This window comes from Hippocampus comes, unplaced genomic scaffold, assembly GCF_001891065.2.
Source record: "Hippocampus comes isolate QL1 unplaced genomic scaffold, H_comes_QL1_v1.1 scaffold87, whole genome shotgun sequence".
In the NCBI taxonomy this organism is placed as follows: domain Eukaryota; kingdom Metazoa; phylum Chordata; class Actinopteri; order Syngnathiformes; family Syngnathidae; genus Hippocampus; species Hippocampus comes.
Window position 1 is genome coordinate 434,773 of NW_017805739.1, and position 25,344 is coordinate 460,116.

General features: G+C 44.8%; 1 protein-coding gene across 1 annotated transcript in view; it reads left to right on the forward strand.

Moving 5' to 3' along the window:
* Nucleotides 1-1,486: 1,486 nt before the first annotated feature.
* The window catches only part of epha10 (EPH receptor A10), a 133,733-nt gene continuing 109,875 nt past the window's right edge, over nt 1,487-25,344 (forward strand). The window contains exons 1-2 of the mRNA XM_019883221.1: nt 1,487-1,513; nt 1,949-2,000. Of these exons, the coding sequence (XP_019738780.1) occupies nt 1,487-1,513; nt 1,949-2,000 (79 nt within the window). The remainder of the gene's footprint in view (nt 1,514-1,948; nt 2,001-25,344) is intronic.

Genomic DNA, 25,344 nt, shown 5'->3' on the forward strand with positions numbered 1-25,344 from the left:
TCGAGTTCTCCAATCCCACTTTTGGTTCCTACTGCAAATTTTGATTCCTCTCTGAAACCAGAAAGTTTCCTTTGCTGAAGAGTTCCAATAATTATATATAAGAACATATTTAAATATACATACACAAGTTAAAAGACAAACAAAAAAAAAAAAACATGGATCTTGATTTCAAATGTCAAAAAGCATGTTCACAAGGTTCAATGTTTTTGTGCAATCCAGCTAAAATGCGAATAAAGGCAGATCAATCTCCTTTTTTAGCTTACGACGAGTAACGTTTTGCGGTCAAGCTATGATCGCAAGTCCGTGCAAGAATTCGCTTTGCTCCGTGTCATGATCAGCGACCTCATTTTCAGCCTTTTAAAAAGTAGCGTGTCACAACCAGTGAGAGCATTAAAAGTGCTTCTAAGACTTTAATGCTGCTAAAACCCCAAAGCCCAACACACTTTTCTTTTTTTTTTTGAAAGGTGTGCATTTTGTGTCAATATCGTGTCAATTTTGACATTTGCTTTGTTGTCATATGACCATAAAGTATCAACGCCCTGTATGCATTTCACAAAAACAAAGTCCAAAAAGAAACACAGAGAGAATGTGAAACTCGGCGTAAGATTCGTCCTTTTAGGTTTACGAGACGTTGGGATTACGCAAAGTGGAAATGCATCCGCTTACTCGCAAATAGAAGCGGGGTCTCACGACACGCCATTAACACATCGGATGGATGGGTGTCACACTCCAAATCTTTTCCAGAGCTACCTGCTGGAATTTTTACGGCATGCACGCGCCACAAATGGCATTTACGGCTACGTGCGCGGCGTGAGATCCGTGAGATGCGCAAAGGCAAGCACTTGCGTGCGCCGTGTTGAATGGGTTGGGTGGGGGTGTTGGGGGGCATTGAGAGCAAACGCTTTCGGCACACGCGCTCGGACTCATGCAAACAAAACAATCCTTGAGACGATCCGTTGCACTCAAGGGTGGCTTGTGTTCGCGTGCCAACTGTGACTTAGTCGAAACCTCAATTGACTCACGGGAAGCTCGCAGGAAATTCCCTGCGTCGTACTCAGAAAGTCGAGAGACGTTGCCTCCACTTTAAAAGATTTTTCATGATGCAATCAATCATTTCAAACGATTTTCTGGTGTGGAAAGGTAAATACTTGGTTTGACTTGATATATATACGCAGCGCCCCGTTGTCCGCGCCACGCAGTTTGCTCTCCCACATCGGCGCTGACGTTTGCCAGTCATTACCATCCGTATGCAAAGCATTGTAATAGTCATCAGCGAGTTTTCACACCTCCCCGTCTATCTTCTATGCTACTCGCCCTGCGCGGCGATGCGGCGAGTTGCAGCCCATGTCGGCTGACATTGAAGAGAAGAGGGGAGGGGCTCATTTGGGATAGATTGCCGCCACAGCCAGCTATTTGCATGCCGCTTCAAATGCGTTGTCCTTCTCTCGTAGCAGTTTTGTGTCTGTATTATAATTGCAAGTCAACGATGGGTAGTTACCCATATCAACAGGGAGTAATTGTATCTTCAAATAACAGGCAGTGAATCAAGAGAACAGGCTTTGCCATTAAAAAAAAAAAAAAAAAAAAAAACTGTCGAAAATGAATGTCAAAATTTGTCATGTTCTTTTTTTTTTCATTGGTGCTTACCACAAGCATTTGTTGGCATTGCTTCTTGAAACATTCATGCCTGTCAAATTGTAAGTATCGGACTCCACAACTGTATGAGGGACTTGGGAGCTGAGGAGAAAAAAAAAAAACAGCTCCAGGCAGTTAGCAATCCCCGTAAGTTACCTTATTAGCTGTTATGTCGCAGTCAACTTCTGTTTACTGTTGTTTTAATTGGCCAGAGCGATTTGCGTGTGTGGGCTCGCGTTGAACATCTTGGCACTCAACACCTACAGAGACTCTGAAGACGCATAAACTGCAACTTTTTTCTTTTCATTTTCAGGGGTTGCTTTGGGATCGCCGGCTGGAGCTCACGGCCCCGTCGAAAGGGTCAGGTGAGAAAAGAATTCTAACTATGGAAATGAAAGTCGGAGCAATTTTCACCTTTCTTCAAAAGGTCCGTGTAGTAATGAATGAGTTTCCCTGTAAAATGATTTCACCAAGCCCACGGTAGACACTTTCCAGGCCTCTGTTCTTGAGGGTGGCTAATTAAATACCTGTCGTATGAGTCCTGATTATGGTAATCAACTGCCAAGCAGGCGGCTCTCCGCAGATCAGACTCTGGATGTCCTTGTGATTAGAAGTGTAGCGGAGTTGGAGAAAAACCAGGGAGAAGCTCATTAGTAGGTCTAAATGTAGTCGCGCCACTCGGGGGTAGGCGGACATCATCGCTCCCGGGTGAGCACTTGGCACACAGAGAGAGGGGAAATATTGAGGTTTGTGTTTGTTCGATGTCTGTTTGCGCTTTTTTTGATCCGATAGGTCAAAGAAAGGAAGGCTGCGGAGAGGCACGTCCGGTAAATTCGTCAAGTCGAATGGGTGCTCGTCGGCATGTAGCTTGCAATTTATTGGTGGCCAGGGTAAGAACCGTTTTGTGTTTTGGTTTTTAACATTCGTTTTCAGAGCAGGTTTGTTAGTTTGAGTTTTTTTTTCCCGAATCTGTCGTTTCAGTTTAGTTTTAATGAGTTTTATTTCTTTTTCTTTGTTTTGGGTTTTTACAAGTAAAACATCACGTCACAATTTCATAAAAATATCATAAAATTATTGTTGATGACATAACAATACTTGAAAATGATTATTGCGTGAGAATTATTTTGGTAAAAAGTAAGACTGAACAGTGATAATTTTACAGTTTGAGCCCTGCGAGTCCCAGGGAGTCGCTGATCAGAAAAGTATGAGTCCCATTATGCATTTAGAGTCCCAAATTCTGAATTCTGAAATGGTCTACTTATTCAATTTCATATGATAACACAAACAACAATGTAGATTGATAATAGGTTGATTTCTTAGAAACAAATGCTGCAAAAATTTAAATAATTCAGGCATACCATATTAGCTGAGAAATAGGTTCTTATTTCATCCCATGGTTCAATCTTTTGAGTTCATAAATTCTCCTCTCTTTACTCTGCTTCCAATGATGCAAGGCTTTCTCCAAGCCAACTTGATATCTCCGCAATTAACTTCCACAACACTTGCTCGTAACACTTGTTTTAACGTGACACAACTTGGCAATCGTCTGCTTTCCGCGAGGTTGAAGGCCGATCCCGCCAATCTCGTCGCGCGAGAACGGAAATCTCGCCACGCGAGATTACTTAACGCGAGATCAAAACAACAATGGCGGCGATTGTCAAACTGCGATCGTTGCTGGAAGAAAAGAATTACCGTCGTTTTTTTTTTTTTTTGACTGAGAAATTTCCTTGCGTCCCAAAAACGCACATTATTTGGAACTGTGCGACAAAAAAAAAAAAAAAAAAAAAAAGAAAAAGGAAACACAGCAGTGGCTTGACTTGAAACTCATCCAGTGTACCACCGCCTCTTGCCCGATCGGCTGGGATAGGGCCTCAGCTCGCCAACAATGATGAAGGATGGATAGCAAACAATAGTTACTTTACAGCACATGGCGTCATATTTACTGTCTGCCTGTGCTTCATTTATTTTTTCCCGCCCATTCACTTTTATCCTTTGTCTTCCGGGCACCCGATCTTCCACCTTGTCGACTTCAACAGTGTCCTGCGCGCGCCGCGTCGCGTCTTGCTTTGCGTGCGCTCGGGTGGCTGCTGAGCTCTATTTGACGATATATTGAATTTGGCGGGGTTGAAGACGGGATGTTTGCTGAGGCTAATTTACCTCGGGTAGACCGCACCGAGGGCCGGGGAGGTGCTGATAATTAAAATGGCTTGCTACTGCTGGGATAGAATATTCATTGGAGATTACTTCCACCTCCTCCTCAAACATCCCCGCGCGACTCTGAATGTGCAGCGTGCGCGCGCGCGCGCGCGCGCGCGCAAGTCCGTGCGTTTTATGGGCAATGATGGGATATTCGGATTTTTGTGGGGTTTTTTTCTTTTTTTTTTTTTTTGTGTGTGTGTGTGTTTTTGATTGTGCCACCCTCCCGTGACCTCTCTTCTCTTCCCCATTACGTAAACTCATCGCAATGCTGCAGGAGCTATTTAGGTCAGCGTGAGCCCCAAGATGAGATGAAAGACAGGAAAGGAAGAGCGGGAGACAGACGGAGACAGCAATAATGAAATTGACAGCCCCCGTGAGGTGATGACGGCAGGCTGTCTGTCATCGCTCCTTGACGGATGACAAATGCTCAGCGTCCATGTCGATGACTTGTTCCGTTGCGCAGCTCAGTTAGTACGTCGCAAGTGTCAGCGGGAGAAAATCTTTGCGACGTGCACAGCGGTGCCGCGGAGGAACGTAAATGAGCATTAAAGATGGTGGCATCACATTTGGAGAAGCAAGATATTCCCCATCCGCGGACTGATTGAAAAGAATCGTTTTGCTGCGGTCAGCTTTAAGAAGGATTCATGAGGACTGCGTTTACAAATTGTCTGTCTAATCTGAAAAAACAAATAGCGTTGTCTAAATATCGAATAAAATCTGCCAATAGGTTTGCGTAATTTTTCCAATGAGCCAGCACACAATTATCATTGTGTACCCATTTGTAAACTAGTACCTGCTACATGGGCCATATTTTATCCATCCATCCATTTTCTGAACCTCTTTATCCTCACAAGGGTCGCGGAGGGTGCTGGAGCCTGTCCAAGCTGTCTTTGGGCAGTCGGCGGGGACACCCTGAACCGGTTGCCAGCCAATCGCAGGGCACACACAGACGAACAACCACCCGCGCTCACACTCACACCTAGGGACAATTTCGAGTGTTCAATCAGCCTAACGGAGTACCCGGAGAAAACCCACGCAGGCCCCGGGAGAAAATGCAAACTCCACACAGGGAGGCCATATTTTAAACACACACACACACACACACACACACACACACCCACACACACACACACACACACACACACACACACACACACACACACACACACACACACACATTGTGTCCCTAATGTTGTGACCACCAAGTGAAAAATAGATTTGCTCACTCACGCAATTAAAATCTCTTCCTCTAAAAGAGTTTGGTAAAGAACTACTTGAGCTTTAAACTCATTACACGAATTGAGCAAACTCATCTGTAATGGAGTTGTGGTGCGTCTTAGCTTTTAAGGGACACACTGTACCTTTTTTTTGTTTTTTTGGGGCCAAATTAGGTGTCTGAAATTTGACCTTTCTCTCCCAGTGTCAATTCACTCGCACTCCACAAATGCTTCATTATGGCCCGCTGGTATTAAACTCAATTAAAGACTCCAAAGTGAAGATCAGAAATGAGATGCGAACAGTTGGATGGATATTTGTAAAAAAAAAAAAAAAAAGAATAAATACTCTTTGAGATGTTATTTCTATTTACCCCTCGCATCGCCCGCTGAACAGTGTCACAGGAAGGATACTTTTATGTGACATAATCAGAAAGACAAAAAGGCCCATGTATTTTCATGTTGACATGAGTTTAAGACAAACAAATTAAGAATACGTTCTGTGTTTTTCCTCTCCGGGTGTTCGCCTGGCAAATATCCACAATTATCCCTGAAATCCCGCTGAGATTGTTTTTGCACAGATTACTTGGCGGATGACTGAAGGCCTTTCCTGGATTTTCTTTTCAAGGAATCAACCACCCCATGATCCTTCTGTTGCGCGTGAATATTTAAATTGGAGGGCTCTCGCTTAATACCTGAGCAGGTATGCTGTCATTAATCATAATTCGGGGGCTTTGCTCTTGTGAGCAAAAATAAAATGGCAGATGAAGACCTGGAACAGATTGAGCTATTTGTTATCACAGTTTATCCCGGCACCGGGATGCCTGCTATTTTCCTGCCAAGACCAGAGATGGCAGGTGGAGAATGGGATTCCTCCCACCTCTTTGTTATTCTTACTGGATTAGATAGTTTCCCCGCGATTCTTCCTCATGCACATTCTGATGGAATAGCAATCGGAAGGCGTACGCATCTCGCAGAGGTGAAGGAGGCAAGGGCACGAGGAAAGTGGTTAAAGGCAAGGTGGGAGAGGAGCATGAGGGTGGAGGTGAGGGTGGTTGACATGCTGATAGGGAGAGATAAGCATTTTTCTGTCTGCTGTGTTCCTAGGTGAGCCTATGACCTCGCTGGCTTGTTGATTATAGTGTTTGGCCAAGCCGTTATCTCTCTACTGCAGAGGGAAGTGCATACTGTCTGGAATATGAAACTCATGTTAGCTAAACAAAGCGCGTGCGCATTAGCATGTTCAGCGCTTTGGTATTTCTGAGCAATGGAGAGCCCGCCAATGCTTGTTGGGACTGTAGAATCTTGTACGGCTCAATTTGTGTAGAATTTGAAAGGACGGAGTTGGGGGGGGGGGCGGGGTTCTCAGAGCATCAGTGTGAGGGGGGTAGAAAGTACAGAGAAAACTTACTCCGGAATGGTAAGCGTGCCTTTACCACCGGAGGTCAGCTCACAGGGGGGGTTGCGAGGATTAAACATAGTGTCGAAGAGGATTCATTATTCATCCATCCACTTTCACCACAGCACTCGCCTCCCTGTGGGGGTTTGCAAAGCAATTAGATCTTCAAGACATGTACTAGCATGCCACAAAATTAGGTACACTCCCTCTAATGAGAATCCAGCGTCAGAGTTGTACCGTAAATGATTCCTTTAAAGAGGATATCACCCCCCCCCCAAAAAAAATGGTGTTATGCTGACAGCTACTTGACGTAAAATATTGTCATCGAAACGCAACATAAACAGCTTGTCTCGTTGAATCGCATGGACGCTCGTCAAGCTAGCAAGGCGCGCGCTTCGCATCGTAGCTGAAATGACATCAGCTACACTATTAACATAAATACAATGAAAACGTTTTCAGTCAAAAGTGACAATTTGGATCATTGCGTGTGAGTGGAATTATTTTTCCAGCTATATTATTGGATCTTGTTAGCTTGTGTACAAGCTAATATGTTTCCAAAGATAAATCGGAACAAAAAAGAAGGCAGTTTAGATTATCGCTTTACGTCTTGTTGTGATGACAGGATAAATGCGGATTAAGTTGAGTGAAGGACGCTGTTTAGTTTGTACAGTAGTATGTATGTACGTGTTATAGTGGCATGTGAGAGAGCGGCGGAAAAAAAACGCAGGGGAGGGGGGTATGTGAAACAAAAACGGCGTGGATTTGTGTCACAGGGACGATTTTGTCTGCGTGTGATGGAGGTTGTGCACGAGTGTGCGCGCGTGTGAAAATGAGGGCACGTGTGCATGGTTGCATGCGGTGATGGCGTGAGTGTTTTGATACCCTCCGGTAAACACCTGAGATGGGTTCTGTTTCCCCCTCCTCTGAACATATGAGGGGTCAACTACGTTCACCCGAACACTGGCACTGGGTCTAGGTTACGTTTCCAGTTCGCGACTGGCTCCCAATGCCAAGTGGGAAAGACATGCCAACCGTACCCCCCCGACCATCTATTCTGCAGTTCTCTCATGCTTCCAGCTACCCCTTAAGCCACCAGTCAGCGAGGGAGCTGAAGTTGGGGGGTTGGGGATGCTGTGCATGTGAACGCACAACAAAAGAGGCAGCGTTGGCAATGACAGGGATTTCCAGACGAAATGGAAAAAGAAAAGAGAGATGCAAAGCGATTGTAGGGGATGTGGGGGATTGGAACCAAAAGAGAGGATTGACCGAATAAATCAGGGAGGATGTGTTTTTGTGAGGAGGGTATTTGCTGAATATTTATCAAACCAGTTTTTGCGGTTTGAGGTCAAACCCAAAAGTAATTACGGGACATTCCCATTTAGACATAAATAGACCCCATGCCAGGTTGCAGATGCATTTCATAACCCTGCAAACTCAAAGAACTACTTTGTTCAAAAACAAAACAAAAAAAAAAAAATTTTTTTTTTGCACATACCATTATCTCCATTTAAGCCAATCATGAGCCATGCGTCCTCACAAACTCACTTGTCACGCACGACGTCCGGCATGGCTCGGCCCATTGTTTGTCGAAGTTTCAATTGTGCTTTGAAGTGAGCATAAAAGACAGCCGATGTCATGAAACAATCGCACGGCAAGCCCCCCCCCCCCCCGAAGCACAAGAACATTAGGAAAATGTTGAAATTTAATGAACATATCTTTTACAAAACATTTCATGAAGCACCTTAGATTTCCTTAGACAAATGTGCATTTTACTTTTATCGTTCACATATATTCATTGCAACTGGTCCCACTGATTGTGCAAAGGCACAAAACTTTAACAATTGGTCGTGAAAAATAGAGTAATACATTTTAAGAATAAATGAGATTGATAAAGAAAGGAATTTAAAAAACATTTACACGTGCATATAAAATCTAAATGTAATCCCTGCCTACACCTTACAAACTAAGGAGAGTGCTATTAAATGTGTAAATGTGAGAGTGCTATTGATAGCGTCTGCTGTCATGGGTCTGTCTCAGTGACAGACTGAGGCTGCTGTTGTCTTCTTCTCTGATCAAAACAGTGTCCCCTTGCGGATACTCAATGAATTGCACCTGATTAAAAATATTAATTCTGTGTCTTTAATGCATTTTTTTCACTTTTACATTATCCTGCGGGCCTGATTGAACCTACTTGCGGGCCGGTTCCGGCCCGCGGGCCGTATGTTTGACACCCCTGCTTTACATAATCATCTCGCGGGCCGGATTAAACTCCTTTGCGGGCCGGATCCGGCCCGCGGGCCGTATGTTTGACACCCCTGGTGTAGACTGTGCGACGGCACCTAACAAAAGTCGACTAAAAAAAATCTCTTCAATGTTTGGTGTACTGTATAGGAATGTGGAACATCTTTACATATTGGGGGCTGAGGTGGCAGAATTAATGAGAACCTGGAAGAAATGGAGCTGTTTGACAGATAGGGACCACTGGAAAAAGGCTTGGAAATTTGCCATGCAGCAGACGCTTCATTCCCCACAGGACACGCCATGACCACACAAAATGATGTATGCGACAAGCATTATGCGTCGGGATCGACTGACTAATCGTTGCATACATTCGAGAGCGACTTGAAATGACGTCATTATATTGTAGGGCAAAAGAAATGCCGCCAAGTTCATCCAGAAGCACACCGCTTCGTGGAGAATTCTTGGAGCTGTCACCTTTCCCCCAAGCTGATCTGTCCGACTCAGGAGAGACAGATTGCAGGCGGGCCAAGCACTTCCTGGTTTCTGCTCAGCTGCAGCTATCTCGGGCCACCATCTCGGCTGACACCGTCGGCTGCCGCCCCATCCTGTAATCGCATCAGAGAGCGAGCGGAGGGAATGACAAATCATATTACAAGCACTGACTCAGTGCAGTTTTTTTTTTGTGTGTGTGTCGTCTTGCTACTGTTCTCTGTCTTTGTCCAAATCCCTCTGAATGAAGATTCATGTTTTGGCCCGTGGCGAGAGAGGTAATGTGATATCGAGGCAGATTGTGAGTGGGGGTGGGGTGGGGGACAATGTTGGTGTGTTAAGTATATGGTGTTCAGAGAACATAAAGACCTACCAGGGCTCTTGGTATATTTAAAATCTTATCGTCCCATCAGGTGAGACTTGGAAAAACATGACTTTGAACGCAACATGGGGGCTGCTGCTTTAGTCACAGTGAATCATTCATTCATTCATTCATGCATTCATTTTCCGATCCGCTTTATCCTCACGAGGGCCGCGGGGGGTGCTGGAGCCCCTCCCAGCCGTCTTTGGTCAGTAGGCGGGGGACACCCTGAATCGGTTGCCAGGCAATCGCAGGGCACACAGAGACAACCATTCACGCTCACACTCACACCTAGGGACAATTTCGAGCAGTGGTGTCAAACTCATTTTTGTCGCGGGCCACTTTAGAGTCACGTCTTCCCTCGGCGGGCCATGACAACAGGGTCACCAAAAAATTGATGGCTTCCTAGTTTTGAAGTCAGTCAACAGTGTAGCAAAATTCTAACTAAATCTCAACATTATTTAAGACACATGGCAATTTGGTATTTCGGTACAGATTTTAGCAATCACGGAAGTTGACACCGACGATTTGCTTTAGGGGGCCGCATCAAATGACATGGCGGGCCGAATCTGGCCCCCGAACTTTGAGTTTGACACCTTGATTTAGAGCGGAATACCCAGAGAAAACCCACGCAGGCCCAGGGAGAACATGCACACTCCACACAGGGAGGCCGGAGCTGGAATTGAACCCGGCCGGTACCTCTCACAGTGAATCATTTAAGCAAATATTCTGTGATGCGTCAGTGCACCATAAAGAGGAAATCGATGTTCCTCACGTTTGATACAATTCTTATCGGGGCTCATAGTCGCCAGCAGTTTTGCGTTTTGTCCTTCGCCGTTATTGTGTGCTTAGAGGGGTGTGTTATGGGTAATTTTCCCGTTGAAGAACTTGTGACCCACGGCCTCGGTTTATTGATCTATTTCCTTTTTTTTTTTTTTAGAGGATGCCTCTTGATCATCAGAAAGAGGAAGGCTGCCTTATTCCAAGAAACAATGCCGCCGTAATTTAAGCACCACTGACAATGGCCCCTCAATGAAGCCAATCAACTTCAAATTATTCATAATAGCAATGCAACATCATAAGTGAAATTTGATGCAGATTTTGCTCCAAAAGTGGGTGGCAGCCCACTTCATTGGAAATTTAAGCAGCCATCGAATGGAAGCTTCTGTCGTAGTGAAACATGTGATGTAAATCAGTCGTGGAAAGCTTTCTGGGGGAGGCTTTTGGGACCACATGAAACTGACAATTCTATCAGAAAAGTAGCCGGTTGTGCATAACCGACATGCGGTGCCTTGCTGTCCTATTTTGTAGTTCGTCCTGGGGAGACCGCTGTTTTCTCTGAGAGAGCCTGTAAACAACAATATGTCGAATGATATTTCCGTAGGCCTTTTGAGGAAACAATTACATCACGTTGCTTATTTTTCTTCTCACAAACAACTTTAAAATGTGATTTCTTTTCGTTTTGGATCAATTGGATGGGTAAAGCAGAATGGCTACAAAGTGAGGTTTTTTTTTTCTTATTTTTTTGTTTTGTTTAAACGGAAGCGCTAAAATTCGACAGCTTTAAACAAGATCCCCCCAAAATGAAAAAAGCGATTCATCTGTGACCGTAATCCCAATCCGGTTTCATGCAGCATAGTATTACATATTTAATGGCAACGGAGGGTAGAGAGAGTTCAGAGGAAAGTTTGAGGAACATTTTTTTTTCTTTTTTCATTCACTCGCCTGGAGAGATCCCAAAGTGAGGGACCCCAATAGGAGAACATGAATATTCCACTCTAGATTTGCATACATAGCTCTTCATCTTTTGGCCTGCTCACCTTAATCACGTTTTGCTAATCTCACAGACAGCTTGCCGTCCTCTCGCTCGAACAAATGTCATCATGGTGGTGTTTGCTCCTCTCTTCCGCTCGTCATAGGCTCCATAAGCAGTAGCCCTAATCAACATAGAAGGAAGAACTTGACTCGTGCCGGAACAGTAACTCAGCAAATGCCTTAAAATGATTGACGCACAGCTCATACGGTATAGAAGAATCTGCTCTTGGATCAGAAATAAAAATCTGTCTACTATATGTAGCATGTACTTGAACTCATTCAGTAAGAGCCATTTACAGACCCTTTTTTTTAACTCCAAGTCTTGGGAAAAAAAAAAAAAAAGAACAAAAATATAGATAAAAAAGTGCCGGGGAATTACCATGCATAGAAGGAAGTACTTGACTCGTTCCGGAACAGTAACTCAGCAAATGCCTTAAAATGATTGACGGACAGCTCATACGGTATAGAAGAATCTGCTCTTAGATCAGAAATAAAAATCTGTCTACTATATGTAGGATGTATTTGAACTCATTCAGTCAGAGCCATTTACAGACCCTTTTTTTTTTTTTTTTTTACTCCAAGACGAGTTTTAATAAAATGGAATTTGAACACAACAAATCAAATGGTCATCCATGTCACTTTTTTTATGCTTTTGCCGGCCATAAAATTTTGATTGTACATTTGTACGGCCTTAGCGGCGCCCTCTTAACAACCCGTGCTTTATCAACCATGCAACTTGGCTACGGTGGCCCCAAAAATGAAATCGATATGAGTTTCAAATTGGTTCGCTACAACCCAGTCAAGAATTTGTATGAAATTGTACTTGACCTTGATTTATGGATGATACAGCCATACTCCAAACGCAACATTTGAATTCACTTTAGACACGGTCTGGGCACGGCTAACTGCAGGTCATGAAGAGTGAGACTTGCCATTCCTGTTTTTGCTCTATTTATAGCTGGCCTCTCAGTAACCTGATATCGGCCAACAATTCAGCTACTTCTCGGGCCCCCCGTGGAGGAATTCGTCTCCTCCGAGATGATGATCCAAACGCTAATATGTGATTCTTAAGACGCTCAAGTAGAATCTCTTCCTTCATTTGTTCCATCAATTTGTTTCAATGCTTTTCTTACGCTTATTGTCTCGACTCCAGATTTCCCCCTAATGATGTTTTGCGGACTTATCGAGAGTGTGCGAAAGAATGATTCATATCTGCTGAGGTTCATTATGTGGAGTGTTAGGAGGGTTGGAGAGTCGATTACTCCCCATGTCTCTATGACTACGGCGAACAGAGAATTATACGCCATAATTGCAACACAAGAGATATTATTAAACTTACTTTGATTTGAGCATCCCTAATTTAATCAAAGCACCATGTGCCCTCGTGTTCGGGTAGCTGCTTAATTACACAGTGTGAAAGACACGCCTCACATTGTGCTCGTGACATTGTGTGTTTTTCACGGTGAGGCCAGGCTACGGCAAGGTGTGCCGTAACACCAGCCGCCGTTTCCCCCCAAAGACAAGAAGTTTCATTTGTGTGCGGCGGTAAAAAAAAACAAAAAAAAACCTCCAAAGTCAAACGCCCCCTAAACTTTTTGTGTTCGGGTAGCTGCTTAATTACACAGTGTGAAAGACACGCCTCACATTGTGCTCGTGACATTGTGTGTTTTTCACGGTGAGGCCAGGCTATGGCAAGGTGTGCCGTAACACCGGCCGCCATTTCCCCCCAAAGACAAGAAGCTTCATTTGTGTGCGGCAGTAAAAAAAAAAAAAAAACCTCCAAAGTCAAACGCCCCCTAAACTTTTGGACGATTTGGGAGCTCAACTCAATGCCTCAATCGTTAAACAGGAAGTCGAACCGTCATCACGCCTTATGTCACTCTAAAAAAAAACAAAACAAAACTGCAAGCAAAAGAACAGCTCTAAGTGCATTTAAAGGACGTGCACCGTTTTATCGAGCGCAATTTCAGAAATTTATATGACCTCGATGGACACTCTTGTAACCCACAACTAATTTTGTCACCGGGGCTCATTAGCAGTAATTTCCCCGTTGGCTCTTTACCGTTTTATCGGCACGCTCTGCTCGGGCTTCTTTGTTCGCCATTTCTCGAATGTGATGAATGTGAACAAATAAACTCAACTTTGAAACCGCCGTCGTGACTTTCACATCAAAGGTTGGCACGCCTGTATCAAATCTACGATTGCGATTTAGAATCCAAAGCCATGCGTAAAAGTTCTGTACTCATTTGTACTAATCACATGAAATACGCGTTGCAAGAAATCCATGGTGTGAAAAGGACTGATGCCTTTGACAGCGATTCATCTCATAAAGCCAATGAGAATGCGCCGCAAACCCAGCGGACTAAAGCGGTGAAGTGACGCCCGCTCTCTTGTGCCAATTTAAATCGCTCTTGTTTCCATAGTTGTCGCACGAGCGTGTTTGTGTGCGTGCGCTATAAGTGGACTGAACGGTATATACAGTCTATATAGCTCTTTTGAAAGGCACATTAACACCTCTTTACCACTCGCGGTTTAATGGGTCCCCGCTTGGGAATAACGACTATGGTGCAATTCATCTGGGGCTTGTATCCAACTGTTATGAAACACCCGCTCAAGGCGTCATCTGCTTACCAATGCCTTCGTTTCCGTTCAACTTCTCATCGCCTCACGTTTCCAACCACCAAAGCTCCTGTAAGGTTCCGGATAGCGGACGCAGCACATTCCATAAATGCTCGGGATGGATGGCTGAATGGTGCAAGCCAATCCCCAACCAAGTGTCTATCGAATGAATCTGAGGCTGTGAGAAAAAAAAAATGAGAGGGCCCTTTCGCCTCTGCACAACTAAGTTAGAGGACTGCGTTCATCAGCGTCCACGCGCCCGCCCACCGGGGTGGCTCAGTCAGGCTGAGGGGCCCATCATCTGCGCATGAGTGCCAGCTGATATTTCGGATGTGAGCTCGATAGAGTAGCTAGAAGAGCGATCCATCGGTGCCGGGGTGACAACCTTAATCATGGACTGCGCTGTTGCTTAGGAAGCAAAAATGGAGAAGTGCCCATTTCCTTTTTTTTTTAAATTATTTACTTTATTTTTTATGTGCATGAGCTCCGCTTTTAGGGGTTTTGTTTGAAAAGGAGTTTATTAATAGAGTTTTATTTATTTCACTCATTGGCCGGTGGTCAAACATGTGCAAAATGCTCATAAATGGCAGCGGTGGAAGATTTTATAATTGTATTATTTCTAATGGTCCAGGTTTGGAGGATGAGTTGTGTGAGTAATCAATTCAGGGCAGAGTTGTGCGCGTTTTTTAAAATTGTTTTTTTTTTTTTAGTTGGGTCGGCATGACAGCGAGAGACGGAGTGTCCGACCTGGAAGCGTAGCCACATGATGCAAACCCTTGAAACAGCATTTTCTTCTCTATCTCTTCAACTGTCTCGTTGCCCCGATTCTCACGAGGCACGAGCAAAGCTGAGAGAGATGCTCAATAATATTTGCTTGCTGGGGGGAATCTGCCAAACATGTCCCCTCACTTCAAGTAGCGTTCGGTCAATATTCACTTGAGGAAGGGAGAGGTTGCGCAACAGTCGTGATAGTCTCCGAGATTGTGTTGTTGATTGGCAAAGTTCATTTGAAAATGCTAATGGAAATCATTGAGAAGCAAAGTACAAAAAAAAAACCCAAATCTAATCAAATTCCATTCCCATTTTTTTGGGGGGGAGTAGTGTACATATAATACTCGAAGCGGACACACCAGTCCACCATTGGCGTCAGGCGAAAGAGCCTCCAGATGGTTTTTGTTTTGTTTTTTTTTTTTTTTTGATCAGGATGAGCGGTTGGTCAGGTCACCTGAGAAAAGGTGTATGATACTGAAAGACCCAAAACACCCGGCAGTGTCAGGAACGTCACCACAGATGTGTCCCGGTTTCATCGTTCCTCATCGCGGTGCAAATATTGTCGACCACAGGTGTCAAACTCAAGGCCCTGGGGCCGGATCTGGCCCGCCACATCATTTTATGTGCCCCGTGAAAGCAAATCAAACATGTCAACTTCTACCACGATTGCTAAAATCTGGACCAACATTTCAACCTCTCATATGTAATAAATAAGAGAGATATTGTAACCATTTCCCTGTTACCAGACCTCTCATTACAGTAACTTAAACAATCGTGACAGTCATAATGGCCATCCAAGGAAAACGGTCACTTCAATGTGTCCTGCGAAAAAAATGACTTTGACACCCCTGCTGTAGACCAAGCAGACGAAAAATGTCCACAAGCTGGTTTTGGCCACAGAAAAGCTTTTTTTTTTTTTTTTTTGTTGTTTTTTTGTGCAGGCAGATTTTATTTTCCCCTCCATCCAAGTGAAAACACAGAGGTTGTATTTTGATTGACGTTTGTTGGTTAGCAAGGCACAAACATCGGCTCAGAAAATGGCAGAGGCTGACAATCGTAAAAATCTGTTCAATATTTTCTAACCGAAAATATTGAACAGATTCTTTTCAATATTTTCTAGAACAGATTTTTACGATTGTCAGCCCCTGCCATTTTCTGAGACGATGTTTGTGCCTTGCTAACCAACAAACGTCAATCAAAATACAACCTCGGTGTTTTCACTTGGACGGAGGTGAAAATAAAATCTGCCTGCAAAAAAAAACAAACAAAAAAAAACCGTCAAAGAAATAAACTTTGCTAGTCGTGAAACTTTTTCTGTTTGGCTGCTAAGGAATAAATAAATTGATTTTGTTGAAAATTCCCTATGCATAAAGAGAGGCTAATTACAAATCTATTTTTTTGTCCGCTACTTAAATGATCTCTAGTTCAGAAACAAAAACGTCAAAGAAATAAACTTTGCTAGTCGTGACACTTTTTTCTGTTTGGCTGCTGAGGAATAAATAAATTTATTTTGTTGAAAATTCCCTATGTATAAAGAGAGGCTAATTACAAATCTATTTTTTTTGTCCGCTACTTAAATGATCTCTAGTTCAGAGACAGTTTGTGTTAATTTAGATCCTTCATCGGTTTTCTATAGCTCCTCCATTTTCCTGATGAGGGCATTTCAGCGGCACTGGAGAGAAGTCATGCTGCGGAGGACTCGAGTACAGTGAGAACACCTGGCGCCAACGTTTCCGTTTGCCGTCCTGTGATTGGTCGAAGCTCCCGCACGCTCGGCTTCAGTCCTTTCGTCATTGTGCCTCTGATCTGTCAGTCTCCCCTTGAAGTCCCTCCCCCCGAGGTATGAAATAAGCCGTGCGCCTGCCACATCGGAGCACTGTTCGCCCATTTTATTGCTGAACCCGGTAGAAGACTCTCACGCGGAGGAAGGTGTGTAGAAATATATTTCATTGATTCGCTTGGGAGCTCCAAACTGGTGTTTTTGCAGCGTGTTGAGCAACAGACAGATGCCTGCTTGTTGTTTGGAGAAAGCAGGTGCATCCGCTCTAAATGTTGAGCAACTAAGATGCGATTTGAAACAATGCCTTTTTTTTTTTTTTTTTTTAAGAAAATGCCATTTATGGACAAGAATCTAAAACGCAGCTTTTACGCATTTGTGCTGTGTGCGCTCAAAGCGTTTCAGCCTCAGTAGCGACCGCAATGAGTTTGTTGCTGACAGTTTTAACATTGGCAGAAAGACCAGAGCAAGCAAATATATTCGGTGCATCAAAACACGATGCTGGTTAACATGTTTCAATTGAAATGGATGCTTTTTTTTTTGTACATTGCAATTGATTAAAATGCAAAATCTGGTTCCTTCAAGCAAAAACAAAAAACAAAAAAAACAATTACGCGGTTTGATTTGGTCACCGCATCTTTGTGCAACTGGTTTCTTTGTCTTCTCACCGGCCGATGCTGCGTTGGCTGCTCTTGTTTGTTCTTGTTTATTCCCTATTGAAATACTTTGGGGCACTTTTTCCCTCCCAGTGTGGTGTCGCGGTTGCCCAAAACTGCGGTGGTTCCAATTTGCTGGATTTTAGCACTACGTTATGATGGAACAAGATTCGGTTCAGGCAGATATGAGATTGGGCTGTGGTGTCTGGGATAGAGCAAGAAGTATTTTGCAGAAAACTGCTCAGGTCTGCCCAAACAATTACGCAATGCAAAAAAAAAAAGCTGTTTGAAATTACTCTTAGGGATGTTGCAGCGCTTGAGACTGTCTTGCAAAGCCAACAAGGTGATTCTAGATTGTCAAGGGCTGGGTGGCATGATGGCTTCAGTTAAAATGGGTTTAAAATGTTCCCTTTTTTTAATGTTACATTTTTAATAGAAAGCCGTGATGTGCACTTTCAATCTAATTCATTTTATTTTTGAAGCATTTGAAATTATATTCCGTTGCATTGAGCCAAATGTGAATAAATTGTGTCCCGGATACACTTGTACATGCCCTGGATGACAGACGTTCTGAGTCTAAGGTCATCGATTAAGATCCAACACAAGCGCAGAGCTGTATCAAAATGACTGAACAAATTCAATCACTGACGAATTGATTTGAGATGCCACTAGTAATTAACTTAACAATATGTTTGTGGTTGCTGTTTTTTTTTTTTTGCAAGTGCTGTATGTGGAGCAAGCGCCTCCCAGTAAGATGCATTTTGACCACTTGAACTCGCAATCACACGGATGTGCGTCATTTCTGATTTAAGACATCACGTTTGAATCTTCCTGGTATGGAATCGCATCCGATCATGCGTGTCTCAGATGATGGCCCGTGAGCGCACGCAACCGTGCTCAACTCGGTGGCACAGATGCCATATTTGACACACTTCCCCACGTCACGGCCCTTCACCATGAACTTTCTCCTAACACGTAGGCACGCAACTCCGGATATAATTCAGGCACGCTCTCGACACATACGGAACATGCTGTGCTCGCACGCAAGCCATTGAAGTCGCAATTTCTGAACTGCCGTCCGAAGGGCTCTCTTGGGCACGCACGTGTGCATACACACGTTGGGAAGAGCAATCAAACCGGCACTCTTCCACGCTTTTACGCACTCGCAACCAACATATGCTTGCACTTCAGTATCAGTAGTATGGAGCTTCATGACGAACCTGATCTAATTCTCTGGAGCAGGGGTGTGAAGCTCATTTTTGTCACGGGCCAGATTTTAGTTCGTTTCCCTTGGAGGGCCGTTATGACTGAAACCATACAAAGAAGTCAAAAAGTTCATTCATGCTTACAGTATCACTCTTATTTATTACAAATGAGAATTTTAAATTTTGGTAGAGATTTTAGCAAGCATCATTAAAGTTGCCATCTTTGATTTGCTTTCGCGGGCCACATAAAATGATGTGGCGGGCCGGATCTGGCCCCCGGGCCTTGAGTTTGACACCGGTGTTCTAGAGTGTCAACTGCTATTTCGTAGAAAATCTTTATTTGGAGATGAACACAAAGTTAGAAAGTTGCTCCGCAGATGAAGCGAAAATAAATTGACCCTTGCATTGCGCGTATATCCTCTTCTTGCTCCTCTGCATAGACCCCCCCCCCCCCCCAAAAATGTAATCACTTCAAGACATTTTCCATTTGTTACACTAGGATCCGAGCTCTGCCTCTTTTCTTACTCTCTTCTCCATGCCCGCTGTATGATGTAAGGCCGAACCAACAAACGCAAACTAACACGGCCGAGGTGAAGCTTCGCAGGGCAAGCCGGGCGGCAATCATCGCCCCCAACACAGTCAATCCAGCCACTCCCCCTCCCTTTCAGGCTGCTTTTCCCATTCCTCACACCTCACCACTAACAGGCCTTGGCATCTCATCGGGCTCTCATTTACTTCCACATGCCGCCTTGCCTGCCCTCCCCTCCCTCCCTCCATCCATCCACCCATCCATCCATCCCTTCTGCACAAGGCGAGCGGGTTGCAGAACAATAAGCACACAGTGAGGGCAAGGATTGGCGAGATTGGGTCCGTGCTGTTCGTGTGACTGGTTTGTGACATGATTCCTCGGTTGTCATGTCGGAGTAATTTGAGGGATTTGACTGGGCTTTGCATGCACTGTTGTTCGCATGCAGTCTTATTATACAGTACGGATATGCGGCCCAATCCTCCCCCTGTCACGTGAATTCGGATGCTCATTTTCCACCAGGATGCATGTTGGGGCAGTGAAACATTAATTCCCACTGTTTGGCCTTAGAATGGAGTTCTTTAAGTAGACTATGTTCGGTGATACTGGTGGACCTCCAGTTCCCTCGGATGAAAAACAATTTCAAATTACCTTATTTTCTGCACTACAAACCGCTTTGGAGTATAAGGTGCACCTTCCAAGCTACAATAGTGGTTTGCGGTTCCATTATGCCTCCACTAGGTGGAGGTGTGCCAAAGGGAATGCAATACAATACAGCTTTATTGACATAGAGCTTTCACAACCGCTGCAGCTGTAACGAAGTGCTTTACAGATCATATCAAATACTACGTCCAAGGAAATCCAAATATTGATCCATATATATACGGTGCGTCGCATTATAAGGCGCAGTGTCAGCTTTTGAGAAAATTGAATATATATATATAGACAATATTTTTGGGGACTGGCCTTTAAGGTCGGATATATATATATATATATATACGGTATATTGACTGTTTAAAGCACCTAAGATAAACTCGTTCGCTTGCTGAAAACTTTGGCCAAAGTCTGAAATGTTCGCCTTTGATGACGAAACAGGCAAAATCTTAAGACAACAAGGAATTGCTTGAGCCTCAGCTAAGTTTTGACTGTCGAATGTTGGTGCACAGGTGAGCCTGCAGCTCAGCGGTCCTTCCTTCTCGCAATGGGGACATCTTTGCTGCGGCATATTTCCATAAGCCTCGCTATCTGCTCTCATCTGACAGAAATCATCCCGCTGTGGGAATATTTTTAGCCCCGGAATATATGCATTTCTCTCTTCCGTAGCAGACGTGGTGCACATACAACGGGGTGGGGGAAGAAAAAAAAACAGGAGGGAAATGAGAACCAAATCTGAGGTTGGGTTTTTAATCTTTTTTTTTTTTTTTTTTTTAATAACGTCTCGTCATAGTAATACGCTGATTTCCAATAACCGCACTTGTGCACTGAATTTCTGTTTTTAGTTACTTCCCAATATGCGTGAGCCATCTCTTGTCTCTTGCCAGCAGCTTTGTGGATTCCACAGTCACTGCAATAATTGCTAAAACAATTTCAAATTTCAAAGATTCATATCTTGATACCGTATTTTCCGCACTAAAAGGTGCACCCAAAAGCCTTCCATTTTCTTAAAAGCTCATATGTGCCTTAAAATCCGATGCGCTTTGTGTATGGTCATTACGGTAATATTTCGACCCCAAAATGGCTCCTTGCTCGAGACATGCTGTCAATGCAGAGTTTAAACTTAAGGCGATCGGTCTCGCCGTTGAACACGGAAACAGAGCAGCGGGAAGAGAGTTCAATGTTAACGAGTCAATGTTATAACTTGCTGTTGGTTAAGTGAACCATGTCGCTGCTTTATTAAATACGTTTTACGGACATCTGATCATTATTTCTGTTGGCATTTCCTTGAGCGTAGCTCCATCTAGTGAATGCATTGTAGATTGCGTCTTATAACGCGGTGCGTCCAATATATGAAAAAAATTACAAAATAGGCCATTTATTGAAGGCGCGCCTCATAATCAAGTGCGCCTTTTAGTGTGGAAAATACGGTATTTCAAAATGGAGCTGTTTTGTTCAAGGTGATGCCGCATTTATGTTGACAATTTGTTTCTCCTGCCCCCCAGTGGCAAAAAAAAAGTTGTGTAAGTTGTGACATCCGTTTCGTTATAAATGCTAAGACTTGCACTTTCCCATATCAACAGGGACTAACTGTGATCCATGCAAGGTTGTCCCCCCCCCAGCTCGGATGGACTGGATGTTAAGAACAAGACTTAACGCGTGTGGGTGCCTGGTTCGATTGCGGGGCGACCTCTTCGTGTGTGAAAGGTCAAAGCAATTTGTGCTGATGACAGGCATAGCAGGACGACGAGGCTCGTCAATACATCAGCGGACGGTTGGCGTAAAAGGAAAGCGGACATTCAGTCAGAAATTAGGAAAAGGGCACAGGAAGGAGCTGCTGAGCTGTGGAAGCGAGGTGGGGGGTAATCACGCCATGTGCGTTCAGGGAATTGTAAGCTGCCACTTCTGCTTTTTGTCATTGCGCTTGTATGTTGCGTGCAATCAAACAGTCCGGGTTTTCCTCCGAATCAGTGCAGCCGGTCAGCCAGATCCTTATTTACTTCCCAGTCCGCCTTGACGACGTCGGCCGAGACTGGATGGACTGACGAATTGCACGCGTGTCAAGGAGACGCTGTGTGACTATCGGAACCCAATAGGTTGACACGAGGGCCTTTGTTCTGGGTAAAGACTATAGCATCAGTGGGCGCTTATTGCTCGGGATATGCAAGACCCAATCAAGCGGAGATGAGGGGACCAAAAAAAAAAAAAAATGTGTGTGAGGGAGAGACAAAGGAAATCGAAACGGAATGTTGTCATCTGCAGCAAATATCATATGCAGAAAGACAGTTTTGGACTTGGTGGTGGCCTGTTTAGTATAATTATGATTACAATTAATCTCAGCATTTACTCACTTGCCCACGTGTGACAACATAATACATTCCTTTTAGAATATTTTTATTTGAAGGTCGGCGAAAAAATGGTCAATTTAGCTCGACCCACTTGTGGCTCGATTAGTCTCATTTCAAAAGAGCAAAATTGTCTTGCCGAGTGACCTTGCTAAATGAACTCGGAACTTGCTTGCGGATGGGCTATTAAGACGCAGCACGATCTGTCACATTCTTTTTGAATCAGGGATGAGCTTTAAGGTGCGTGTGGGGGCGCGCGTGTACGTGCGCGTCCCTTTCCTGCACATGAAAGCGGTCCGAGGAAAAAAGTCGTACATTTACGCCTCGTGGCTGTTTGTCAATTGTAAAACAAAACGGTGCCTTATTCTATATTCATGTTTGTCATTTTTAACAAAGCCGGCGTCATGTTTTCTTTTCGAGTCTTCTCGCTTCAGTTTGGGTAAAAAGCAGGCGAGGTCATCCATCATGTTTTAATTCATTCACTCCCAAAGACGTTTTTAAATGTCTTTTCAGACTTGGTCCAGAATTGGCTGGTACTGAAACTTGGTTCCAAATGTGATGCAAATACATTTTGGAAAGGTGGCAAGGCTTCGTCTACCGTATGCGCTTTCAATACGCGTGATCTCCCGGTATGCACAAGCCTGCCTTAGTTACTCTCGCTGAGACCGGACGACCCGTGAAAGTGACCTCATAATGTACTTTTCATGTCCACCGATTCTCTTTTTAGCATTTCTGAACTCAGACACGTGTTAACACAACTTGCGAAGCTCTGCTTGGGCAATTCCTGACCAGACGGGTGAGAAGAAAGATGCCAAGCGTGTACTTTCCAGGATGTTCTTTTTGTAGCTACCAATTTAATCCATAATTGAACCAGATTTTTTTTGTTCATTTTTTCGATAAATCAATCAATCCAAATTTTTCCCCACATTTTTTTGGGGTTTTTTTTTTTGCCTCCGTACTTTTCTGCAAATTCCAGTTACGTCCCGGCGCCAGTTCTAAATACCCGCTCATAAAATCTGAAGGAATTGGCCTCACTGTACACTTGGAGGGGAGCACATGCGTCCACTTGACTGACACTCATCAAGCGTTTTTCAATCCAATGCTGCCGCCCAGGAATTTTGTGTCGTCTTTGTCTTTGCTTGTAATCCCTCCCCCCTTCTCCACTGAGTAGCGGTAATGACTGTCATGCTGGGAAATGTGTCCGGCAGGCCCTCATAAACCATTACCCGCATGTCTCGGAAAGCCCATAAATCTTCCTGAAGGGTGTTTGACCTTTCAAACTCATTAACCAGCAGCCGGCGGAGCGGACAGACGCGAACGTATGCATAAGCTACAGCGCTTGCTCAATCTCGCACAATCACAAACGGCCAGGTAAAGTGCCAACGTGGTGACGTTTGTCTGAGTGGAAGCGTCGTCTTTACCGGCCTCCTCTTCCTCTTCCTCCTCCCCGTCGCTCTCCTCTTCATCCCCTCGCCTCCTCACTGCGCGGGGCTCGGTCAGCGACCTGGAAAATTGCCCGACCTTTTAATACACATCTTCCCCGGCGATGAATAAATACATAAATCGCGCGGCTCCCCGGCTCAGCCGGTTTTACGACAGCCATCCTTGACCAAACCCCCACGTTCCTCCCCCGTTCCCCTGCAGTTTTCCCACCCGTACACCTCGTCACACCTTCACCTGCCTGCACCCTCTCCAACATGGACACGGAAAGAGGGAAGCGGGGTGTGTTTGAAGCGATAGCCCCCCTCCCCCCCGTGGCGATGACTATCCATAATGAAAGGGTGTTAGTGGCTGGGATGGGGCCCAGAAAGTGCGCGTGTGAGGAGGAAACAAGCAAATGTAATAAAGGCTGACTGGGCGAGGCAGGTGAAGACGCCGGCATGGAAGCGACTCGTCTCAGTTGATCAGTAGGCAAGGGCAGAGGGCTGAGAGCACAGTAGGTGGGAGAGGGATGTAACTGAGCAGCGTGGGACCTGTTCCACCTGGTTTATTAGAATTCGGTAATGGCCTTTTGGATTAACGCGGGGAGGGCGAGAGCGAGTGAGTAAAAAGTGCGGCAGAGCCTTTGTATGCGCATATCAAATGTTGCACCGGAACATCCATCCATCCATTTTCCGATCCGCTTATCCTCACAAGGGTCGCGGGTGTTCTGTAGCCTATCCCAGCTGTCTTTGTACAGTAGGTGGGGGACACCCTGAACCGGTTGCCAGCCAATCGCAGGGCACACAGAGACGAACAACCATCCGCGCTCACACTCACCCCTAGGGACAATTTAGCGTGTTCGATCAGCCTGCCGTGCATGTTTTCGGAATGTGGGACGAAACCGGAATACCCGGAGAAAACCCACGCAGGCCCGGGGAGAACATGCAAACTCCACACAGGGAGGCCGGAGCTGGAATTGAACCCGGTACGTCTGCATTGTGCTTTGGAATTTTATCACGGGTTATCTGTAAACCGGAAACGGTTTCAACATTGTTCAGGGCTGTATGTGAGTTTCTTTCTGATTGCGACTGGCCTCAAGACGTTGCGTGTGAATATTTGTGTGTGTGTGCTTGCGTGTGAATATTTGTGTGTGTGTGTATGTGTGTGTGTGCTTTCGTATGCACTTTTGTATGCATACTCGGCAGTGATTGCAATCAGTGTCATCAGTGCGGGGTGGTCGCGTGTCTCGGCATCCTCCCGGCCGTAAATGTTGCTCTCCTGTTTGCAAGTTAATTAGTCCACCAGTCGATCGGTGAGTCAGATAACCGGCGGGCTGGATGTCAGATGACCGGGAAACTAAGTCACCTCTACGGCAGCTGGCCAAGAGGCTATTTCGGACCGCTATTGGGCCAATCAGCAAATCAAAGAGGATGATGATTACTAACAACAGAGAAAAGCAAGTCGTCTAGAGTCTATCCCAGCTGTCTTCAGGCAGTAGGCAGGGCCCACACAGACGAACAGCCATCCGCGCTCGCACTCACCCCTAGGGACAGTTTGGAGTGTTCAATCCGCCTACCATGCATGTTTTTGGAATGTGGGAGGAAACTGGAGTACCCGGAGAAAACCCACGGGGAGATCATGCAAACTCCACATAGGGAGGTCAGAACTGGAATTGAACCCGGTGCCTCTGCACTGCGAGGTCGACGCGCTAACTACTGACTACCTCCGCTTGAGTTCAATTCTTGTAAATGCTTGTTCCCCCCCCACCTGTGTACCTGCGCTTGAGTTCAATTCTTGTAAATGCTTGTTTCTGTGCCTACACTCTGACATTATTACCCGACACATTTTCTCCCCAGTAACTGCACTCGGTGCAGCCGTATAGCCAAAGCATTATCTACGGGTTAATTGAGCGTTTTGAGACGTATTGAGTATTGGAACGACGTGTGCGCGTTGTTCTTTCTGGCAAGAATTTGAAGGTTTCGACGTGCTGTAATTGATTTGGCCTTGTATTGAATA